The sequence below is a fragment of the Danio rerio genome, chromosome 8, assembly GCF_049306965.1.
Source record: "Danio rerio strain Tuebingen ecotype United States chromosome 8, GRCz12tu, whole genome shotgun sequence".
Taxonomy (NCBI): Eukaryota; Metazoa; Chordata; class Actinopteri; order Cypriniformes; family Danionidae; genus Danio; species Danio rerio.
Genome location: NC_133183.1, coordinates 3,996,358 through 4,017,936, shown reverse-complemented (window position 1 = coordinate 4,017,936; position 21,579 = coordinate 3,996,358). Strand labels below are relative to the sequence as shown.

The window sequence follows — 21,579 nt, the reverse complement described above, 5'->3', positions numbered from 1 at the left end:
CATTATTAACAAACTGAAAGTGTTGACAATGCATTTGTTTTCCACAAAAATTAGTCATTGGTCACATGTTGCATTGTTTTTGCAATGGGTTATGAGCTGCCAAACAGCGTGTGTATATTTTTGTGTGTATTCTGCTAAAAATAGCAAATTGTGGTGTGTTGCATCTTGTGTTTTATTGACGATGTCACCATAAACTAGTCAACGTCAACTCGACTTTAATAACATAAAAGTCGACTTTAAATAAATCTAAAAAGTCGTTTAACACTTACAACTGAATACACTAATCAGACAACAGGCATCATCAGTGGGGCATGCTGACTAACAAGACAACAGACTCAGGACTCACATGTCTCCACTGGAACTGAGAGCAGAGGAGTGGGAGAAAAACAGACATTACGATATTAGAAAATTATAAGAATATTTAAAAAGCATACGTTTAACACTTTCCTCGTTCAAAACAAAAAAGTCTGAAGCTGCATCCCAAATTGCATACTTACACACTATTCTACACCATTTTGTAGCATAAATAGTCCAAGTAGTGTGTTCACACTGAAAACTGTTAAAGTGCACGTTAAATACCCGGATGATGCACTCATTCAGCCGGTAAAATGAAGTGTGTAATGATGGACACTTCACACACTCAAAGACAGCAGCTTTGCTCACGTAGTGGAAGGGGCGGAGCTATTGGGCAAACTTGTTGGATAACTTTATTTATTTTTGATTATGAAAGCAAAATTTTCCTACGGGAGTGATTATAGCTCCTCCCGATGGTGAATGCGGTAATGCTGCGTTCACACCAGATGCGGAACGCACGTCAAGCGCGAGTGATTTACATGTTAAGTCAATGCAAACGCGCGAATAGACATCCTGCGGCGCGATACGCGCAAATAGCACGAATGACGAGAATTGCGCGGTGCGCATGGCGCGAATGGCGTGACGCAAATTGAGCGTTTTGCGTGTTTGACGCGCGAATCGCTCGCGTTCGAAAATCTGAACTTCAGCGGACATTCGCACCGCGTTAACCAATCAGGAGCTTGCTCTTGTGGGAGCGTGATTGTGACGTATCGCCTGTTGTCGGTGTCCCAGATGTCTAAACGTATCGACGCTGTTTTTCATCCTTCATAAAGCACATAAACACTGTTATTTTCTTCATAAAATCCATGTTAGCCCATTGGCTATGAAGCTAGAGTCACCGGGCAGACAGAAGCCCTGCCCATCACGCGAATCCGCGTCTGTTCTGAAGTGAATTTGACACGCGAATGAAGCGGGGTTTGACGCGCGAATGAAGCGAGTAACCTCAAATGTTCACGCGGCTATTTACGCGCGAAAAGCGAGATTTATCCGCACGTTCCGCGTCTGGTGTGAACACAGCATTACACTCATGGCAGGTATTATTTGATAGTCTGGTTATTTTACTGATTTGGCAACCGTCAAGCGTCATTAGGGAAACGGTTTAAATTTCCACTTAGTAGAAAACATTAGTGCTCCATTTGGGACGCCACTACATTCATGTACTCTGCTGTTGAGTGTGTAATGGCCCGTTTCCACTGAGTGGTACGGTTTGGTTTGGTCCGCTTTTATGGCCATTTCCACTGTCAAAAGGTGTACCGAACGGAACCGTACCGTACCGTACCACTTTTTTGGCACCCTTTGGAAAGAGTACCAAACACGAGAAAGGGTACCAAAAACCCGAGCTAGACACGCAGCTGAACGCTATTGGTTTACAGAGATACATCATTTGCTTACACAACAATCCAGAATCAAAACAAAATTCTGCAATGTTTGAAATACACGGCGAGAGATTACAGCATTATATTACATATAATAACGAGCCATGGTCGATCCGGGCTCAAACAAACCTCGTCGTCGTCTTGGTGAACAGCCACAAAGCCATGGAGTAGAGCAGAACCCTGTGCCTCGTAGTTTTTTACGAGCCAGTCTGAAGCGCGAGCAGTTTCGCTTTCTTGCTTGCGCTCGCTGCCCGTCTATATTTAATCTTCTTGAGCTCTTGATAATACCGTGCGCTTGATTATTGACGTGTTTTTGAAACCCGAGCCTATCAGAAACTGACAAACGCCAGAGTGAAAAATAAAAAAAAGGGGAAGCCTGGAAAATAGGGGCGCATTATTTCTTCAGCAAATGTAACAAACTGCCTTGTGTTCATTTTTATCATCACCTTTTGGACTAATATGAACTGGGAATGATTGAATGACTCTCTAACAGAGGCTACATGACATGTGCTGCTGAAGATTACAGACACAGATAAAAGGTTTTCACTGACTGTAGGCTATATTTTGTGTTGTTTTGAACCTAACTAATGATGAAATGTCTGCTGTGTGTAGTTATTCTGTAGTTGATAACATATCCGGGACTGTAAGGGGCTGTATGTGTTCATATATGTTCATTGATTTATTTATTTTATATAATTACAGACGTTCCAGTAGGCTATTTTACATCGTTGATCTGCAGTTATTATCAATTCCTGTTCATAGAAAAGTTCTTAATAAACATTTATACACAAGCATTTATGTGTGTAAAGCGTCTGTTTTGTGAGAAGTGCTTCTCATATGATATGTGTGCTACTCGTACAGTTTTACTGTAGGCATTACCTCGAGCGAGAATGATGCGACTGAAACTTTCATCTTGTTTAATCCTGCCCCTTTTCGCAGCACTGTACGACAGAATTTGCATGCTCAAATTCTAATGTGACCACAGCTTAAAGCAGCACTTGATAATTACAAACAGGTGTGTTTGGTCAGGGTTGCAACTGAAATCTGCAGGAAGGTAGTTCTGCAGGAACAGGGTTGATGACCCCTGCTTTAGATGAACAAAGTTGCATATTTGTTAACAAACATATGTATGTATTCTGATAGCTAACAAAATGTAGACTGTAGTAACGAACAGTGAAAGTAACTTTGGATTGAGTGGAAGAAGCACTGACAAAAATTATGAAGTAAGGCCATGCTAGCACACTATTGATCCATCATTTTTCCTTGAGCTTAGTCCCTTATTCATCAGGGGTCGCCACAGTGGAATGAACCACCAACTATTCCAGCATATGTTTTACGCAGCAGATGTCCTTCCAGCTGCAACCCTGGAAACATCTCTGAATACACCATCTGCTCACCTGCCCAGCTCTCTCTGCAGCTCCTGCATGTATTTGTGACACTGGTTGTAATACATGGCCTGCGCCTCCGCAAACTCACGCAGACAGCGCAGATGATTCACCTGCACACATACAGAGAGACACACACACATTTGATTATTTCATCTGAAACGACTAATACTGATTAAAACAGTACACACACACACACACACACACACACACACACACACAGGCGCACACACACAGACACACCAGTCTCTTTCAAATACAGGCAGCACATGATGTGTTTGCATATGGATGACAGATTCTTTATCATCTGTTAAAGTATGACAGTGATGTTTTGAAATTATATTGTCAGAGAAAAGCTTTCAAGCTGATGCTGAAAGTTATCTGAATAAAGCGGCCTGTTTAGATGGCATTAACCTGTTCAAACAGCATGTGCGTGTGTGTAAACAAGACTGACGTGTGTGCTGCTGATGCCCTCCAGCAGGAGTCTGGTGACTTCAGCCTGTCTGTCAAACTCTGCCTGAGCGACCCGTAACTCCTGCTCCGACTGCAGAACACACACAGAGAGAGCAAAACAAACACATTAGGCACAGTCACATTAACACCATGCATTCATTAATTAATCACTGATACGAATATTACTATAATTAATTATTATCATTTGTATTTTATTATTATTATATTGACCTTGTTATTCACGTATGAGTGGCAGCAGTCATTGCAATCTTTTTGGACTTCAGTTCTCATTCACTTCCATTGATTTTTAGACGTTAAAAACAGCTTGTAATGCTGCTTCATGTTGCAGACTTGATTTTCTTATTATTTTATTCTACTTTTTTATGTATAGTGATGAACACGAATAGTTTGACTGATTTCCTCCATTTATTATTATATTCATTTCCCCCATAGGCAACTGAATCAGAAGTTATAAAACAATCGCAAAAATGTAGCACACTACAGCATCGCAGAATAAGCTCAATATATTTTTATTTATCATTTTTAATTTTAGTTTTTATATTATTAATATTAATACTTTTTATTTTTTTGGTGAATGCCCTTTAAATGATAGGACCAAGAAAATTTGTGTATTTGTGAAGGTTTATATATGTATATTGTAGCAAGTACGATTTGATTTGTCGCGATAGCGTATTTTCCAATGTGGGCCAATTGGTCAGAAGAGAAGGAACGGCTACTGGAGAGAGAAGAGCAGCACAGCAGGTGAGCGAATAATCAAACACAGTCAGTTTTTTCTTCAATAAAGTTTATATAATTAGAAATATGTTATGTGTTTGTGAATTTCTGTTCAATAAGTATAAGTATTTATGTATATATAGGTTCAATTATAAATTATAATAATGAAAAGTAATTGATTTTCTCTTTTTTTGTTTACACAGATGAATGTGAAGTCAATATACAGTTTAAACAAAGTTGTGATCAAGACAATCTGAAAGTTTCAAACACTTGAAACAAAATGAAAATAAATAAATATCTTGGAAAAACTACAACTCTGTTACTCTTTGTATAAAACAACGAAAAGAAAGCAATAACTTGTAATAAAAATACCTTGCAGTCTCAAATGTAATCAATAAATATATATATATTATGGGTGTGAACCTACACTGGTCTCACGGTTCGGTTACATTTACCATGTCATCGAATCGGTTCAATCTTGCTTGTCTGTCTTTAAGTAGTTAGAGTGTTTTAATATGAAACAAATGTTGTCAGTACATAATAACCAGTTATGATTATTATGGCCCGTTTCCACTGAGTGGTACGATATGGTTTGGTAAAGGGTACCTGCATGGCAAAAGGGTACCAAAAGGCGGAGCTAGACTCACAGCTGAATGCTATTGGTTCACAGAGAAACATCACTCGTGCATACACAAGCAGGAAAATTAAAACAAAGAAACCGCCCGCAAAAACAAAGGAGCAAATGATTCTATCAGCAACTTTTAACTTTTTAGTTTAACTATTATCATTACCTTTTGGACTATTATGAACTCGGAATGACAGAATGTCAGAGGCTACATCATGTGCTGGTGTAGATTACAGACACAGATGAGAGGTTTGCACTGACTGTGGACTATATGTCGCATGTTGTTTTGGAAGCCAAATAAGGACTAAATGTCTGCTGTGTGTAGTTTTTCTGTAATTGGTAACATATTAGTGACTTTAAGGGTCTGTACGTGTTTAAATGTGTTTTATTTATTTATTTTATATGATTGCAGACGTTACTTCGCATTGATATGCATTTTTAGTCAAATTATGTTCATAGAAAGGTTATAAACGTTTATACACAATAAACATTTATACACAAGTATTTATGTGTATAAAGCCACTGTTTTGTGAGAAGTGCTTCTCATATGATATGTGAATGACCCGTTCGGCTTTATTTTGAGATTTTCTCAAGTGAGAATGACGTCGACTGAAACTTTCTGTCGTACATCAACCCTTGGTACCCTTTAGGCAGTGGAAATGCAAGGCTGATAAAGGAGACCCGTACCGACCTGTACTGTACCAGTGAGTGAAAACAGGCCATTACTAAACCCATACCAAATTGTTTGGGTCTGCATCATGGTAAATCAAGAAAAAATTCTTTGTAACATCTCTAATATATATATATATATATATATTACACAACAACCAAAGCATTATGAAAACATGTAAATTAACCTGCAATGATGTCACACTTACTTTATCAAGCTCCTCGCTCCAGAGCTGATCAGCGAAGAGACAACAAAAACACAAAATTCAGAAATGTCAAAAGAAAAGTTGCAATAAAGACAATCAATGAGAGAGCAGAAGGACATCATTATTTTGATAACAGCAGTGAGTATTAGGATGCTCTTCCTCAACGAACAAGAGTAAAATATCTAGAAAGCCTATCTAGAATAGAAATCAGTAAAATAACTCACATTTCTTAATGTAGACTACTGATGTGACGTGTGTGTGTGTGTGTGTGTGTTTGTGTTTGTGTATACAGGTGTGTAATATTATTGACCTGATCTATTTTAATTAATTTACACACAATAATAATAACTTAATATACTTGCCCGGGTACTACAAGTGGAAATAAGCATTTTTGCTATAATTTTGATACCATGCATCTTGCCTATGATTGAAATAGCTTCAAATGTGTTGTTGTGTATTGTCCTTGTACAAAAAAAAATGAACTAAACCAAAGTAGAAAAGCAGACTGGTCCTTTAAAACCAACCTGACAGGGTCATGTCTGACAAACTCATGAATATTAATATTATTACTTTATTACTAATATTATGCATGTGTTTAGATTCATGAGAATAGATAGGACTATAGATTTATGAACTGCCGGTAGATTTTGTGTCTCCGAGACAATTTTTCTTTTACTTTTTCAACAACAGTTTAAAATAAAATAATAAAACAAATTATGCACTGAAAAAATGATGTTCTTACTTAGATTTTTTGGTCTTGTTTCTAGTCCAAATATTTTAAAATTCTTAAATCAAGAAGAATTTTCTAGACAAGCAAAACATATAGTCTTGTTTTAAGAAATAATATTCCAATATTAAGTTAGTTTTTCCTTAAAACAAGCAAAATAATCTGCCAATGGGGCACACAAAATAATCTTATGTCAAAAGGAAAAAAAGATTATTTAGTTACATTAAATTTGGTCTCTAAATCAGTCCCATCATTCTCCCTCTTTTCTCCGGTAGGTTGTAAGACCAAATCAAAGGTTTCCATATGCAAACCTAGTTTGCCCATCTCTGATATAAAGGATTCATTTTACTGTAAAATATACATTTGTTGTACTGTAAATCATTCCAGTTTAAAAATAATAATTACAAATTCTTATGTTTGTGTATGTGTGTGTGTGTGTGTGTGTGTGTGTGTGTGTGTGTGTGTGTGTGTGTGTGTGTGTGTGTGCGTGTGTGTGGATGGGATTTTCTTACTGCAGATGCGCTGGCAGAAAGCACATAATTACGTGGTCGAGTCTCTTGAAAGTCTGGAACAGCCTGTGAACAGACAGGAGGACATGTTAATACAAACCTGTGCCAAATACACAATCAGCAATCACTTAATGCAGCAGATATTTTTAGTAAGAGACTAACTGGCACCGACTTTATCAGCCTACGGGATGAAAACTGAGGGTTGAGAAGCTTCTTAATGCCATGCAGAAACACAGCTCAGAAAAATTTAAATATCGGAAGATTTAAATCAATAAACATGACAGTCAGAAGATCTGAATTAGGGCTGCACAATACAAAATTTCTTGTGATATAACATTTCCCTAGAGAGATTTTAAAGGCTATTTTCGAAATCATTAATTTATATAATGATCATACTAAAATAAAGGGCTAATAGATATTTTTCAGGGCTCTAATCTAATCGCTCTACTTGACAATTAAAGCGCTCACATGAAGATGATTTTAGATTTGTGTGCTCTGCTCGTCTCAGTGTGCGAATGAGACTGAATGCTGACCGTGTGCATATGTGTGTGCGCTCTAATCCAGTGTAATTATTTTCAGCTCTGGGTTTACCTTTGGACTCCTCCAGCCAATAGCGGAACAGCATCTACTGAGTAGGCGTGTCTTACCACAGCACAGCTCCATCTGATTGGTCAAATTTAAATAAACCATCTATGCCTAGAGAAATTTTATTAGAGTATTTTAAAATCATTTATTTCTATAATAATCATACTAAAATAAATGGCTAATAGATAGTTTTCAGATCTCTCATTTCCGCCATTAGGGTTTACTTTAGCTCTAGGTTCACCTATGGGCTGCTCGAGCCAATAGCAGAATAGAATCTATTAGGAAGGCGTGTCTAAACACAGCACAATTGGTCAAATTTAAATAAACAGCCTATGCAAGGAGAAATTTTATTAGCTTTTTATTTACATAATTTATTTCTATAATGATCATACTAAAATAAATGGCTAATAGATATTTTTCGGATCTTTCATCTCCGCCATTAGTGTTTTTTTTCAGCTCTAGGTTCACTTTTGGGCCGCTCCAGCCAATAGCAGAACAGAATAATAAGATAAATGCTTCTACAACTTTGAGGCACATAAAAATTTGGATAAACAATCGATGTTATGATTGCCCCATAAATCAAATTAAATGTATTGCACTTCTTTGCTTTACAGATATTGAATGTACTATTATTGTGATAATGCAAAATTTTCAATATATTGTGCAGCCCTTCTCTGAATGGTGAAAGAATTATGGTAAATAATGCATTTATGTGAGTGCTTCACATAAAAAAATACTGCATAGATGAATCCCAAAGCATTTAAAGTGAATATATATTATGATATGATGGAACAAAGGATAATATAATCAATGCTGCGTTCACATAACCTGTTCTGTTCAATTAATAAGGTATGTCTGTTCACATATTAGCCACTAGAGGACGCTGACAGAATAACCACAATTCCTACAAATAAAACTGAAATGAACATTTATTAAAAGCTGCATATATAATAATAATAAGAAGAAGAATAAAATCTACAAAAAACTAATAGCAAAGCTAAATAATATTAAGACTAATATTTAAATAATATTAACACTATTGTATCAATGGGGAAATATCCAAGATGATTTTCCTAATTAAAATTTGAATATGAGTTTATAAGAATACTATTACTTCATTCATTCATTTACCTTTAGCTCAGTCCCTTTATTCATCATGTTTTACACAGCGGATGCCCTTTCAGCTACAACCCAGTACTGGGAAACATCCATACACACTCATTCACACACACACACATCCGCTACAGCCAATTTAGTTTATTCATCTATACCGCATGTGTTTGGACTTGTTGGGAAAACCGGAGCACCTGGAGGAAACCCACACCAACATGGAGAGAACATGCAAACTCTAAACAGAAATGCCAACTGGCCTACCTGGGACTCGAACCAGAGACCTTCTTGCTGTGAAGTGACAGTGCTAACCTCTGAATCACTGTGCCGCCCCTAAATATATTATTTTTATTTACTTAGAAAACTATTTAAATTAATAATGATTAATGTAAATAATAATTAACATTCATATTAATCCTAAAATGGACATAATAAAACATTTGATGTCTTTATTTAGAAAGAAAAAAAAATATATATATATTATTGATAAAAATCAAAGTGTTTTGGGCGAGGCAGTGGCGCAGTAGGTAGTGCTGTCGCTTCACAGAAAGAAGGTCGCTGTTTCGAATCTCGGCTCAGTTGGCGTTTCTGTGTGGAGTTTGCATGTTCTCCCTGCCTTTGTGTGGGTTTCCTCCAGGTGCTCCGGTTTCCCCCACAGTCCAAAGACATGCGGTACAGGTGAATTGGGTAGGCTAAATTGTCCGCAGTGTATGAGTGTTTGTGTGAATGTGTGTGTGGATGTTTCCCAGAGATGGGCTGCGGCTGGAAGGGCATCCGCTGCGTAAAACTTGCTGGATAAGTTGGCGGTTCATTCCGCTGTGGTGACCCCAGATTAATAAAGGGACTAAACCGACAAGAAAATGAATGAATGAATTGAAGTGTTTTACAAATCAAACAGATTTATCTCATTTTTATTGTTATAAATATTCATTTTTAATAAAAAAAAAATACATTTTTAATCTGGTTGCTTCACTGTACCTCCAAGGAACACAAGAATGACAAAGCTATCATAGCAAGTTATATTATAGAAAAAAATAGTGTTACATTCAGTCATTTAGTTACTCAAACATGGTTAAAATAACACAGATAAGCTTATTTCCCAATAAAATGATATTCTAACAAGAGCAACCAGACAAATTAAATAAATATTGTGTAAAACTGTGCATTACACTTACATACAGTATTTGATTTGCAAATTCTGTGAAATTGACTAGTGGCAATAAATTTATTAATAAGTTAGTTAATAAAGGTATTAAATAGCCATAATTTTATGCTCAGGATGTTTATTTTAGGATCTGAAAGGTAAGATTATAGAAATGTGAGTTAATTCAAATTTAGGCAGTTCCATCATATCACTCAAAATAACATCTTATGAAGCTCCTAGCAAGTGAAGAGCATGAAAAATGAGGAACAAAACTGATCAAATCTTTACGCTAATCAAAAAATGTTGAGAAGCATAATGTGCAAGAGAGGAAATTCACTGCAATACTCACTTCTCCCTCACACTGCGAAGGTTAAAGCAGAAGGTTAGAGTTAGTGCTCGATCAACAAGTGAGAAATCATTCAGTTTGCAACAGGAGGAAGAGATGCAGATGCACATTCATATTCCTATGTGGTCTGACAACAATTGAGATCAGTAAACAGACCATTTCTTCCTCCAAATTACTGAAAGAAGAAATCTAACTAATGCTTGAACTAGAATCAGAGGATGCATAAAGAAAAAAATAACAGAGGAAAAAGTAAAAGCGTAATAAGGAGTCTTACAGCCGCTTTGGCTTCCGCAGCTTTGGCCTTCTTGAGACGTGCTTTACAGGCATCCAGATCCAAGCGTCGATTCTCCAGGAGTCTCCGCTCTCTCTGTGAGGAGGATGAAAACATTTATCAGTGCATCTTGCTCACTGAGTGGACAACACTTAAGCAATACAAACATGCACTTCATTGAAAATTGATGAATTTGGATTTCTGTCTTCCAACCAGTCCCAGCAAGGATTAACGTTTATCCTTTTCTCATTATCCTGTTTCTCACTAATTTATTAATATGATTATTTTAATGAGTATTTAACTTTGAAATCAATTTAACTAATGAATAAGTTAACACAATGCTTAACCAGTTAAGCTCTGGGGCTATTTGGGGTAATTCCGCCTGAATTTCGCCTTCCGATTTAAAAAGCTTCCCATACCCACATGCAGTGGTGTAAATACAAAAGTTCGGTATCATTTGAAAGGAAACCCTTTGAAATTTCATAAAATACAGTTGAAATTGAAAACAATTGTTGTATATATGTATATATATGAATTGCAGCACCCTGAAAACAATTTTATTTCTTTCCAGCAGGTGTCAGCAAACACAGGAAAAAGGACTTTTTGATTATAACAATTTATGTGAGAATAATTCCATTCCAACTGCAAGGAGGAAAAATGCCATTTTTTATTTTATTTTCGCCTACCTATTTTTGAAGTCTTCCCATACCCTCATACACTATAATAAATGCAAAATCTCAATGTAATTGTACAGAAAACCCTTTGAAATTACAAAAAGAACTGCGGGAAGTGATAAAATATTATTATATATGTTGTCTGTCCTATTAGGAACCACCTCAACAAAAAACGCTTTTAGTTTTTTTGTTCTAAAGCCTGATTTAGAAAGTGTATAACTCAGGCCCTGTATGCTCCATCAAACTGCAGACTGTTTTGATTGTTACCAGCATTTGTCAGGAGACACTAGAAAAAAATAATTTTGCTTTTATCATGTAGTATGCAATAATTATGTAAGTTCAACCGAAGGGTGGAAAATCACAACTTTTTTGCTTCTGATCTGGGACTTTTACACATTCTGTTTCGGACATCCCTCTTCCTGTTTGTCATGCAATATCTCAGTCACTGATTGGCTGATCACGGCTCGCAATAAATCAGCGTAAAGATGAGAATCTCACCTTTCCAGTGATATGTAATTCATCTGGATAGGTCGAAGCGATCATATTTTCCCGAATTTTGGAATATCATGACCCTAATTTGTTGCGTTTGGCACTTACAAGACACAGCAGGGGTTTACTAATGCACACTTCCTCAGAAAACGCTGAAAATGGACTCATTTTGCAGAGGACAACCTAAGGTAAAAGATGATGTAGCTTGTTTGGCTATCTGTGCTAGCTCCGGCAGCTCACGTAGCAAATGATCAATAATTTCCCTTGTATGTTTACAAAAAAAGAGTTTATACTTTATGATTCATTCGAAGACTGTTAGATATGTGATTGTAAATCAATAAAAATAACAATGGATCCTTATTTTTGGGAATGAGAGCTTTAATTTGACATATTACTTGCCATTGTGTGTCTAATATTAGCGATGTAAAAAATATGCATACTGAACAAAGTACATAATCGGGAGGGTTGAGATATTATACATCGAGTGTAAATTAAGTGTAAATAACTTCGTTACAGTGCAACAAATATTAAAGTGATGTGCATCAGTTGAAAATAGACATTCTAAGCTTTCACCCAGTATGTCATATGGTGTTATTGATGCAGACAGACCTCTTAAACCTATAGTTATTCTCCCGATGACGTCATTTTGTCCCCGGTTCCGGGCACGCAGAGTTTAAGTGGTTAATGTAAGTCTTTGTCTATTTTGACTTTATTTTCAGGAGCCACCAAAGCAGGTCATAGACCTTTAGAGTGGAACTGCTGAGCCTGATGACTGGGAACAACCGTTTCTATTGTTATTTCTATCAGTTAATACAATCTAAAGTGTTTAACATGATTTTGCTATTTTTACGGTTAACTCTTTTTAAAGTAATTTCCTTTTCATGCAAATAATTTTTATGACTTTGTGCGTAGTAAGAAGATGGCAGCCTGAATGCTTTTAATAGCAGTTTTGAATAGGAGTTTGATAAGACAGCTGAGAGTACAAAAAAACAACCCTGGGATTTTATAACAGATCGTCTCTTGCGTGTAAATTTGCATCCGATAGGTCAGTTCTACAGGTCTGAGACCAGCTCTTAATTGTCTATGGGCGACCTGACCCAAGCCTCCTGTCGTCATCCCTATCTGGATTCAGATATGACCCCGCATTGACATACATATTTAGAATTGTCTATCTTTGTTTTAACCAATCGGAACCTGTTACCTGAATCACACCCTTTCTGGTCTTGTGTAGAGAGTATTGTAGTATTGATTTGTGATTGTAAGCAGAGCAACCAAGGAACTCATTGCAAGTGCTGAAGCAGCTTCTGCTGATGACACTGAAAACTATCTTCAGTAAACTTTATTTATTTATTTATTTGAATCTCTGACTTCGGCTCTTTTTCATCTTACAGACTGGTCATTACTTGAGTTAAAACTGTAAAATATCCCTACAAAATGTATTATACACATGGACATCATCTTTCTGAAATGTACACTATACATTACATAACTGCAGGTTGACTATGTTAGGGATAACCTAGTTCATCCAGGAGTGTTATCGTAGAACAGACCCAACACGTTTATCAGCAGTTTGATACGAAGAGGAGCACTGTTGTATAAAACTAAATGGTTTATTCTCCCAATACTTATTACATGGCTACTTGTCACAAAACATATAAATTAAATAATTTAAATTGCTTTAATTAAATGCAAAGCTGACAAGGATGAAACCAGCTGAATGGAGTATACACTAACCTGTGCATTATTCAGTCACAATATGTTGCCAAACAGTCAAAAATGCAAAGCTGACAGAAATGAAACTGGCTAAATGGAGAAAATGCTAACCTACCTATTATTTATTGGTGCCAAACAGTCAAAAACTGCAGCGTAACAGACAAGCAGATACATATGAATGTGGATGTAAGAATAAGGATTTGAATTTGTTATATATTTATTGATTTATTATCTGGTGTTATTTAGCAGTTGTTATTTCAGAATAACATACCTTGGAATGTTGTGACTGACTAATCAAAAGCGAGTATTCCAGATAGCCGTGTAATAAGTAAATATAATGTCCACCCTATACACAACACCTTCACAACTTGTTTTGACTTTATTGTAATAACATGCACCTTTTTGTAAAGCTACTTTGGAAAGTCCTTAAAACTATAAAGGTCTTAAAATATTTTATATTTGCTTTTATTTTCTATTGCATACCTTTTATTTCTCGAAAATTTAGATTATTTGTAGATCTTATTGCTATTTTTGTCACAAGTGGTTGTGTAAGCATTTCGCAGCATATCATACGGTGTATGACTCTGTATGTGACAAATACAATTTTTATTTGGAATAATTATTGTTCTGAAAAGTGCTACACACAAACTTTATTTGAATAACTTACAGTGATGGCATCAAATCTAAAAGTCAGACTCACAGAAATGGTCCTCCAGTCTCCCTCCAGGAAGTTGCGCAAGGGTGTTAGAAAGCTGATGGACGAGGCCTGCAGAAACTCTCTCTCAGCGCCGCCTAGCCTCCTCTGACAGTCGCCCACTTTGATCAGGGTGCTTCCTACAGCAAACACAAATAAGTCATATGCTACGTTTTCAACCATGTGCATTTCAGAATATTGCATTAAAACAATGCGTAATGGAAACGCCAAGATGCGGATAAATTTGCATCGCCACTGGCTTGCTTGGTTTGGAACTTGTGGAGCTGCGCATTGTCATTGACATTAACTGAACTGAACTAAACATAAATTGCAAAAATTGTACTGAAGCAGTTTCAATTTACAAGAACTTCAATGTTAAGCTGCTTTGACACAATCTACATTCTAAAAGCGCTAAAAAAAATTACGATTAATTTAATTGAATTTTTTTAATTAATTTTCCATAGAGATCAATAAAGAGCATCAAAAACATACAGTTGAAGTCAGAATTATTAGCTCCCCTGAATTATTAGCCCCCCTGTTCCCCCCCCCAAATTTCTGTTTAACGGAGATTTTCTCAACACATTTCTAATCATAATAGTTTTAATAACTCCTTTCTAATAACTGATTTATTTAATCTTTGCCATGATGTCAGCAAATAATATTAGACTAGATATTTTTCAAGACACTTCTATACAGCTTAAAGTGACATTTAAAGGCTTCACTAGGTTAATTAGGTTAACTAGGCAGGCTAGGCTAATTTTACTGAATAAGGATGGTTTGTCTTGTATGTATGTATGTATATTCCTGAATGCTTTTCACTATTTATATTGCAATGAATGGATACAATACAATAAATTGGGTCGGCTATGTCAACAAACACACATTAGTCAGAAGAGTTGATTAGCCACTGAATCAATAATTAATGCTGAACGCCACTTTAAATCTACAGTGCGGTCTTTGATTTTAACTGCACAAATTGACTAAATCGTCTCACAGTCCTGTATATTATGCAATGCAAAAATTATTTTTTAATGTTGTAAACACAGCAATGCTTACTAGAAATTCAACTTTATGTTGTTGACATCAATTGTTTTTTTTTATTTAATGTCTTGTTTCTAATACAGTAATTGCTTGTAGTTTATTATCAAAAAATAGTTTACTGCATTAAACTGTTTGTAAGGACATAAAAATCTCCATACCTTATTTATTTATTTGCAATACTGAACATTTTTATTAGGATTTAAAAAAATGAAAATGACAATGCAATAAAATGACGTGTTTTTTTTTTTTTTTTACTATTTCCAACACAACTATAAGTGAAATCAATAATTAGACCTTAATCAGACGAAAACATATACATGGTTACTTTATTGACAATGATTACAGTAACACTTGAAGGATTTTACAATTAGTATTTTAAAGAGAGCACTATAATGGATTAAAGAGTGGTCCTTAATTGTTTTTACCCATATGCTCCATATGCATTTTGTCTATACAACATGACAAAAGTCTTGTCTTTGATCCCAGTTGTAGAAGTAACAAATAATAACTTGACTTCTAGTTGATCATTTCTAAAGTGGCAGATATTTCTGATGAATCATCTGTTGAAATGCATCTCAATCATCACAAATACTGCAGAAGACCTACTGGAACACGCATTGACCCAAGATTCTCACAGAAATCAGTCAAGTTTGGTGAAGCAAAAATCATGGTTTGGGGTTACATTCAGTATGGGGACGTGCAAGAGATTTGCAGAGTGGATGATCATCATCAATAGCCTGAGGTATCAAGACATTTGTGCTGCCCATTACACTACAAACCACAGGAGAGGGACAATTCTCCAGCAGGATAGCGCTCCTTCTCATACTTCAGCCTCCACATCAAGTTCCTCAAAGCAAAGAAGGTCAAGGTGCTCCAGGATTGGCCAGCCTAGTCACTAGACATGAACATTGTTGAGCATGTCTGGGGTAAGATGAAGGAGGAGGCATTGAAGATGAATCCAAAGAATCTTGATGAACTCTGGGAGACCTGCAGGAACACTTTCTTTGCCGTTCCAGATGACTTTATTAATCAGTGATTTGAGTCATGTCAGAGATGTATGGATGCAGTCCTCCAAGCTCATGATGGAGTCAGACACAATATTCATTCTGTCTCCACTGCAGCAGGACTTTATATTCTATACTGGACATTATCTCTGTTCAGTGACAAGACTTTTGTCTCAAAAAAGTCAGACCTTACTGTCCTAATTAAATCATTTAAAATCAAGGCATGATCATATTTTATTTTATTGTGGTCAAATAAGTGTAATCTAGAGGCCTTTGCCTTTCATATGAACCACTTCTGATACCAAATGATCAACTAGGAGTCAAGTTATTATTTGCTGTTTCTAAAATTTGCATAGGTGACAAGACTTTTGTTAGGTCGTGTATAATCATAAATCAAACTTCTTATTCTAGATTCACTGATTAATGCCAACACTGTAGTATTTTCAGAATTGTGCACAAATATTAAATATTAACCAAAACAAATGCAAAGGAAATGCATTTTCATTGCTGATTTTAGACATCTATGTAACGCATGTAACTTTGTTGCCAGTGAATTAATTAATGACCAACTCAAGTTAAATGTTCACAAAAAGAGTCCCTTTATTTTACAAGTAGACACTTCAAGATTTTCTAGACTTCAGATTAGCAGCAGTCTTAAACTTACAGAGATTGTATTTGTGTTTCAGCTCATGCTAAAAGCATCTGGTCAGTCACAGAATGTTAGAGCCATTTAAAACCACTAAGTGCACTTTAGTTTAAGAACAGACAAACAAGAAGTGCACAGTTCCCTCTCCACTGTATGAAGCTACTATAATTGAGATCTGCACTTCTCAGGAGGCAACCAAACACAGCAATAAAAGCTTTTACAATACGCAAGTGAACATAAATAACCCTTAAAATTTAGCACTGGAATTCATATTTATTCACTTATCTTTATCCTTATTGCTTGTCAATCATATATATATATTAGGGCTGCACAATACTGGGAAATATATGCAATTTTTTTGTCCATATATCATTTCCCTAAAAAAGGCTATTTTTATTAGCCAATTTAAAAACGTTATTTATTTATATGATGACTAAAATAGGTAATAGATATTTTTATGATATAATTACTTTTTTAACAGTGTCAAGATGCAAATATTTATATTTTAGGAATGAGAAACAATGATAAAAACACGTTAAATAATAATAACCTGAATAATAACTTCATATTTTAATAAGAGTGGATGAATAGATGGATGAATAGAACTATAGAATGATATGTAGAACGATAGATAGAACAACAAACCATCAGACACACAGACAGAACGATGGATAGAACGACAGACAGACGGACAGACAGATGGACGGACAGACGGGCAGACAGACGGGCGGACGGACAGACGGACGGACAGACAGACGGACAGATAGATGATTGGATAGATAGAACGATAGACAGACAGACAAAGAACGATAGTTAGATGAAACAAGATAGAACAATAGATAGAAGAATAGTTTGATAGATAGAAGGATGGACAGAGTGACAGAACAAATGACAGAACAAACAATAAATAGATAGATGGATGGATGGCTCAATAAATAAGAAGATAGATGGATAGTAAGATAGATGGAATGATAGATGGACAGAATGTTAGCTAAACAATAGATGGATAGAAAGACAGAATGATAGATGATAGAAAGAACGATGGATGGATAAATGGATGGATGGATGGATGGATGGATGGATGGAACAATAGATAATTGACAGAATATAGATGATAGATGGATAGACAGAACGGATGGATGAAGGGGCGGACAGACAGACAGACAGACAGACAGACAGACAGACAGACAGACAGACAGACAGACAGACAGACAGACAGACAGACAGACAGACAGACAGACAGACAGATAGATAGATAGATAGATAGATAGATAGATAGATAGATAGATAGATAGAATTTATATTGTTTATCTATATTGCAATTCAATACAAGTAAATCTTGTACTTTTATTTCATATGAAAGTTTTATGCCTAAAATATTGTTTATTTAATTTAGACCTGGGTTACACAAGAGTGGAATAACTTTGTCTTCAGCAGCTCTACTGAAGATCATGATGGTAATAGGATGTGACATCACAGATGACCTTTGACACTATTGATCACTGCGACAGAGAACAGAAAGGAAAAAGCGTGGAGATTTATTGGTTCGGCCTGCAGGGGAAAACCATCAGAGACTGCGAAATCAATTTAATCACACTGAAAAACTTCAACATCGCTGTCAGTTATTATTACAGCACTTAAAAAAGCGAACCGCTTGCTAACCTATTGTGTTTTCATAATACATCTACAAAAGCAGCTTTAGACATACAAACACTGACAATGGCTCTTAGTGTAACTGGAAAAGACTGAATTAAATTAAGAGCAACATTTGAGAGCCCAATCAATGGATTTGTCCTGGATTCAGCTTATTTTACTCCTACAGACAAATTAGCCGTTTTGTTTTGGCAGCCTTTTCTGTCTAACGATCTGAAGCTGAGGTTTGCAAAGATGAAACATTTGCAATTTATTGTTTCTGAATTAAAATAAAAGACATAAATTCCTGTGTATGATCAAAACGTCTTACAAGCATCAAAACAATACAAGTGTGATACAACCTTAAAGGTGCTGTATGTCAGTTTTGACTCTTCTAAAGCATAAAATACCATAATGGGCTCTATTTTAATGATCTAGGTGCAAAGTCTAAAGTGCATGGCGCAAAAGCATTAAGGACATGTCTGAATCCACTTTTGCTATTTAAAGGATGAATAAATACCTCAGAAAAAACAAAACAAAAAGCGCTCTGGGGTAAGTTCAAATGTATGGTCGGTGCTCTTTGGGTAAGGGATTCATCAAATCTGCAACAAGAATCAGTCCAAGGCACTCGAGTAAAGTGAAAAAATTAAAAAGCCTTTATTCACATGGCTATATCTCTAAAAACCAACGCGTTTTGGCAGAAGTCTGCCTTCATCATGGTTACCCTGATGAAGGCAGACTTCTGCCGAAAAGCGTTGGTTTTTAGAGATCTAGCCATGTGAATAAAGGCTTTTTAATTTTTTCACTTTACTCGAGTGCCTTGGACTGATTCTTGTTGCAGATGAATAAATACCCTCTGCAATGCGGCACATGGTATAACAGTGTTGTGCTTATTCTCTTCACTAGCGAGAAAAGAGTTAAACAAAGCAGCTGAAGCTCGAGGATAAGGACAGAGCTTCCTCCAATCGGCCTTTACTTTCTCTAGATACAGTGTTGTACACTCCGCTAAAGACATCAATTATGCCTAGTTTAGACTGCGTGATTTTAGCCCTGATTTTGGCTCGCCGACAGGTTTTGAGAAATCGCCGACAAATGCCTGAAATCACAGGCAAATCGCTGCTCGTGCACGTGAGTGACAATCACACAGTATGAACTATCAAAGACGCGATCTGAGAGAATCGCTGATGAGTCGCCAATGCCTGTGAGATATTTGGCGTGCTGAATATCTGGAGCTGTCGGCGATTCAAATCATGCCGTGTGAATTGAGTTTTGACTAAAAATAACATCAGCCATCGCCTACAGCCAATGAGAGAGCAGCTTTCACTTGTGTGTGCGTGTGTGTACCTGCTGCAGGCCAGCGGGAGGCTGGGGGAGAAGTTAAAAGCGCTCTTTTTCGGTTTATTTGGACCCACAAAATGGAGGAAAAACAAGTGGAGGTTTGACAGGACTCAGAAGCAACCGTGTCTGTTTGACGTTTCATACAGAAAGAAATTAGTTTATCATCAACGTTGAGGAGAAATGGCTAATTCCCTTTAAACCCAGGTGAGCAAATATGTACATGCTCTACCCCATTAAAGGCTTCTTTCTCATTATAACAAAAGATATACGACGTGTTTTTGGCTATGAGACGTAGTTTGGACGAAGTTGTCGGCGATTCTTCCTATAGTAAAGTCATGAAATGTGAATGTCCCTGTCGCCGATCCATCTTGCAGTGTAAACAAAGCAGCGACGAAACGCTAGCCCAGATAGTCAAGCAGTGTGAAAACATCTGTGACACGACTACTTTGAAAATCATGCAGTCTGAACTCGCCATTAGCCTACATAATTAATTTATTTTGTTGAGCACAAAGATTTGTTTCTAAACTATTTCTAAATTCAGTTCTCATTTCCAGCAAACGAATAAATGAACAGTATTAACAAAGTATGGTAAAAAAACTGAGTTATATTCAAACACACATGCTGTGCCCCATATGGTCTAAAACCTGACAGGTGGACAAATCTAAGCTTGTTTTTAATAAAACAAATACAAATATGCATATTATAAATATTGATGTTAATAATAATAACATTATACAAAGGCAAGTTGTCGTGAATAAACTGATAAAGCCCCCCGAGATGAAGAAGGGATGAAGGCAGTGGTTTTTATATTCATGTAGAAAATAATAATGTTTATAAAATTTGATTCCCTTCATTCTCATTCTTTTTTCTCAAGGGTGCTCCTGTCTAAAAAAGAGGTGTGTTAAGGCGCACTGTTGGTGCAACAGTTGGTGGAACAGATATTTACGTATTGCTGTACATTCTGTGTGTTTAAAGTAATGTGTAAACGACTAAGAAGTTTATACAACTAATGCACTCTGTGCTGGAATTTAGACTCGCTTTCAGCTGGTCTATTGCACAGTCTATTTTAGTTCCTTCAAGTTGCAACGCACCAACAATAGCCGCATTTCCACTATCGGGCCAGTGCGAGCCAGGGCTTTAATCGGGCCGGGCCGGGCCAATAGCCCGGGAGGTTGAGAAATGAGGCCGAAATCATGTCGCGTTTCCACTGACGGGCTAATAGCTCACAGCGCGTCACGCAAACACCGCCCACAGAACGTCCCCGAATCAAACGTCACACAACCCGCCCACTTCAGATAAAGCACACCATATAATCATCACGAAACGAAACCATTAAAATGAAGACAACCGAAACAAACAAATGACACGTTACTGTACAGCAGTACATGAAATGTCTATACACACAGACCTGTGTATTTCCATTCATTACATTTGTTTACTCGCCTACCAACTGGCATTGTTCATCGACTGCTCTCGCCGAACGCAGGGACCCATCACAGAGAGCGCACACATCCATAATATAAATCCACAGAAATTCTCCTTTATAACTCGATATTGCATGTATTTTATAACATCCTCGTTTTGATAGAAGTCGTGTTAAGTGTTTCAGCATAAGAGCGAGTAGCCTTATAAAATATAGCCATATTTTTGCGCTCGGCAGCTATTCACTAAAGCTCTTCATTTAAAGTTTCATTTATAAATTTAACCACGTCATATAAAAACATAAACAGTTGTTTGAGTAGGCCTATATAGAACCCATTTTGTGTTTGGACTTTCCCCCATATGCGTTTAAAGCAGCGAGCGCTGCGCAGGACTGGGTGACAGAAAAAAAGGTATAGGAGATTCTGCTTTCA

The 21,579-nt window shown here is 36.5% G+C and overlaps 3 protein-coding genes across 9 annotated transcripts in view; 2 read left to right on the top strand and 1 right to left on the bottom strand.

The window, feature by feature from the left end:
- The window catches only part of acaa2 (acetyl-CoA acyltransferase 2), a 654,279-nt gene that overhangs the window by 375,948 nt on the left and 256,752 nt on the right, over positions 1-21,579 (top strand). The window lies entirely within an intron of this gene.
- Positions 1-21,579, bottom strand: part of sh3glb2a (SH3-domain GRB2-like endophilin B2a) — a 59,255-nt gene that overhangs the window by 31,494 nt on the left and 6,182 nt on the right. For 4 of the 7 annotated variants that reach the window (XR_012383635.1, XR_012383636.1, XM_068222907.1 and 1 more), the window contains exons 4-9: positions 14,072-14,205; positions 10,499-10,591; positions 7,043-7,105; positions 5,807-5,830; positions 3,570-3,659; positions 3,128-3,228 (exon numbers count right to left, since the gene is read on the bottom strand). Coding sequence is in view for 4 of the 7 variants with exons in the window: in XM_068222907.1 (XP_068079008.1) it covers positions 3,128-3,228; positions 3,570-3,659; positions 5,807-5,830; positions 7,043-7,105; positions 10,499-10,591; positions 14,072-14,205 (505 nt within the window). In the remaining 3 variants the exon portion in view is untranslated. Of the gene's footprint in view, positions 1-269; positions 362-3,127; positions 3,229-3,569; positions 3,660-5,806; positions 5,831-7,042; positions 7,106-10,498; positions 10,592-14,071; positions 14,206-21,579 lie in introns of all 7 variants that reach the window. The other 3 variants (XM_017357304.3, XM_068222906.1, XR_012383637.1) reach the window with 2 other exon arrangements.
- LOC110440004 (uncharacterized) overlaps positions 11,707-21,579 on the top strand; it is a 31,547-nt gene continuing 21,674 nt past the window's right edge. Inside the window, exon 1 of the mRNA XM_073910021.1 lies at positions 11,707-11,846. Within this exon, the coding sequence (XP_073766122.1) occupies positions 11,817-11,846 (30 nt within the window). The 5' untranslated portion in view covers positions 11,707-11,816. The remainder of the gene's footprint in view (positions 11,847-21,579) is intronic.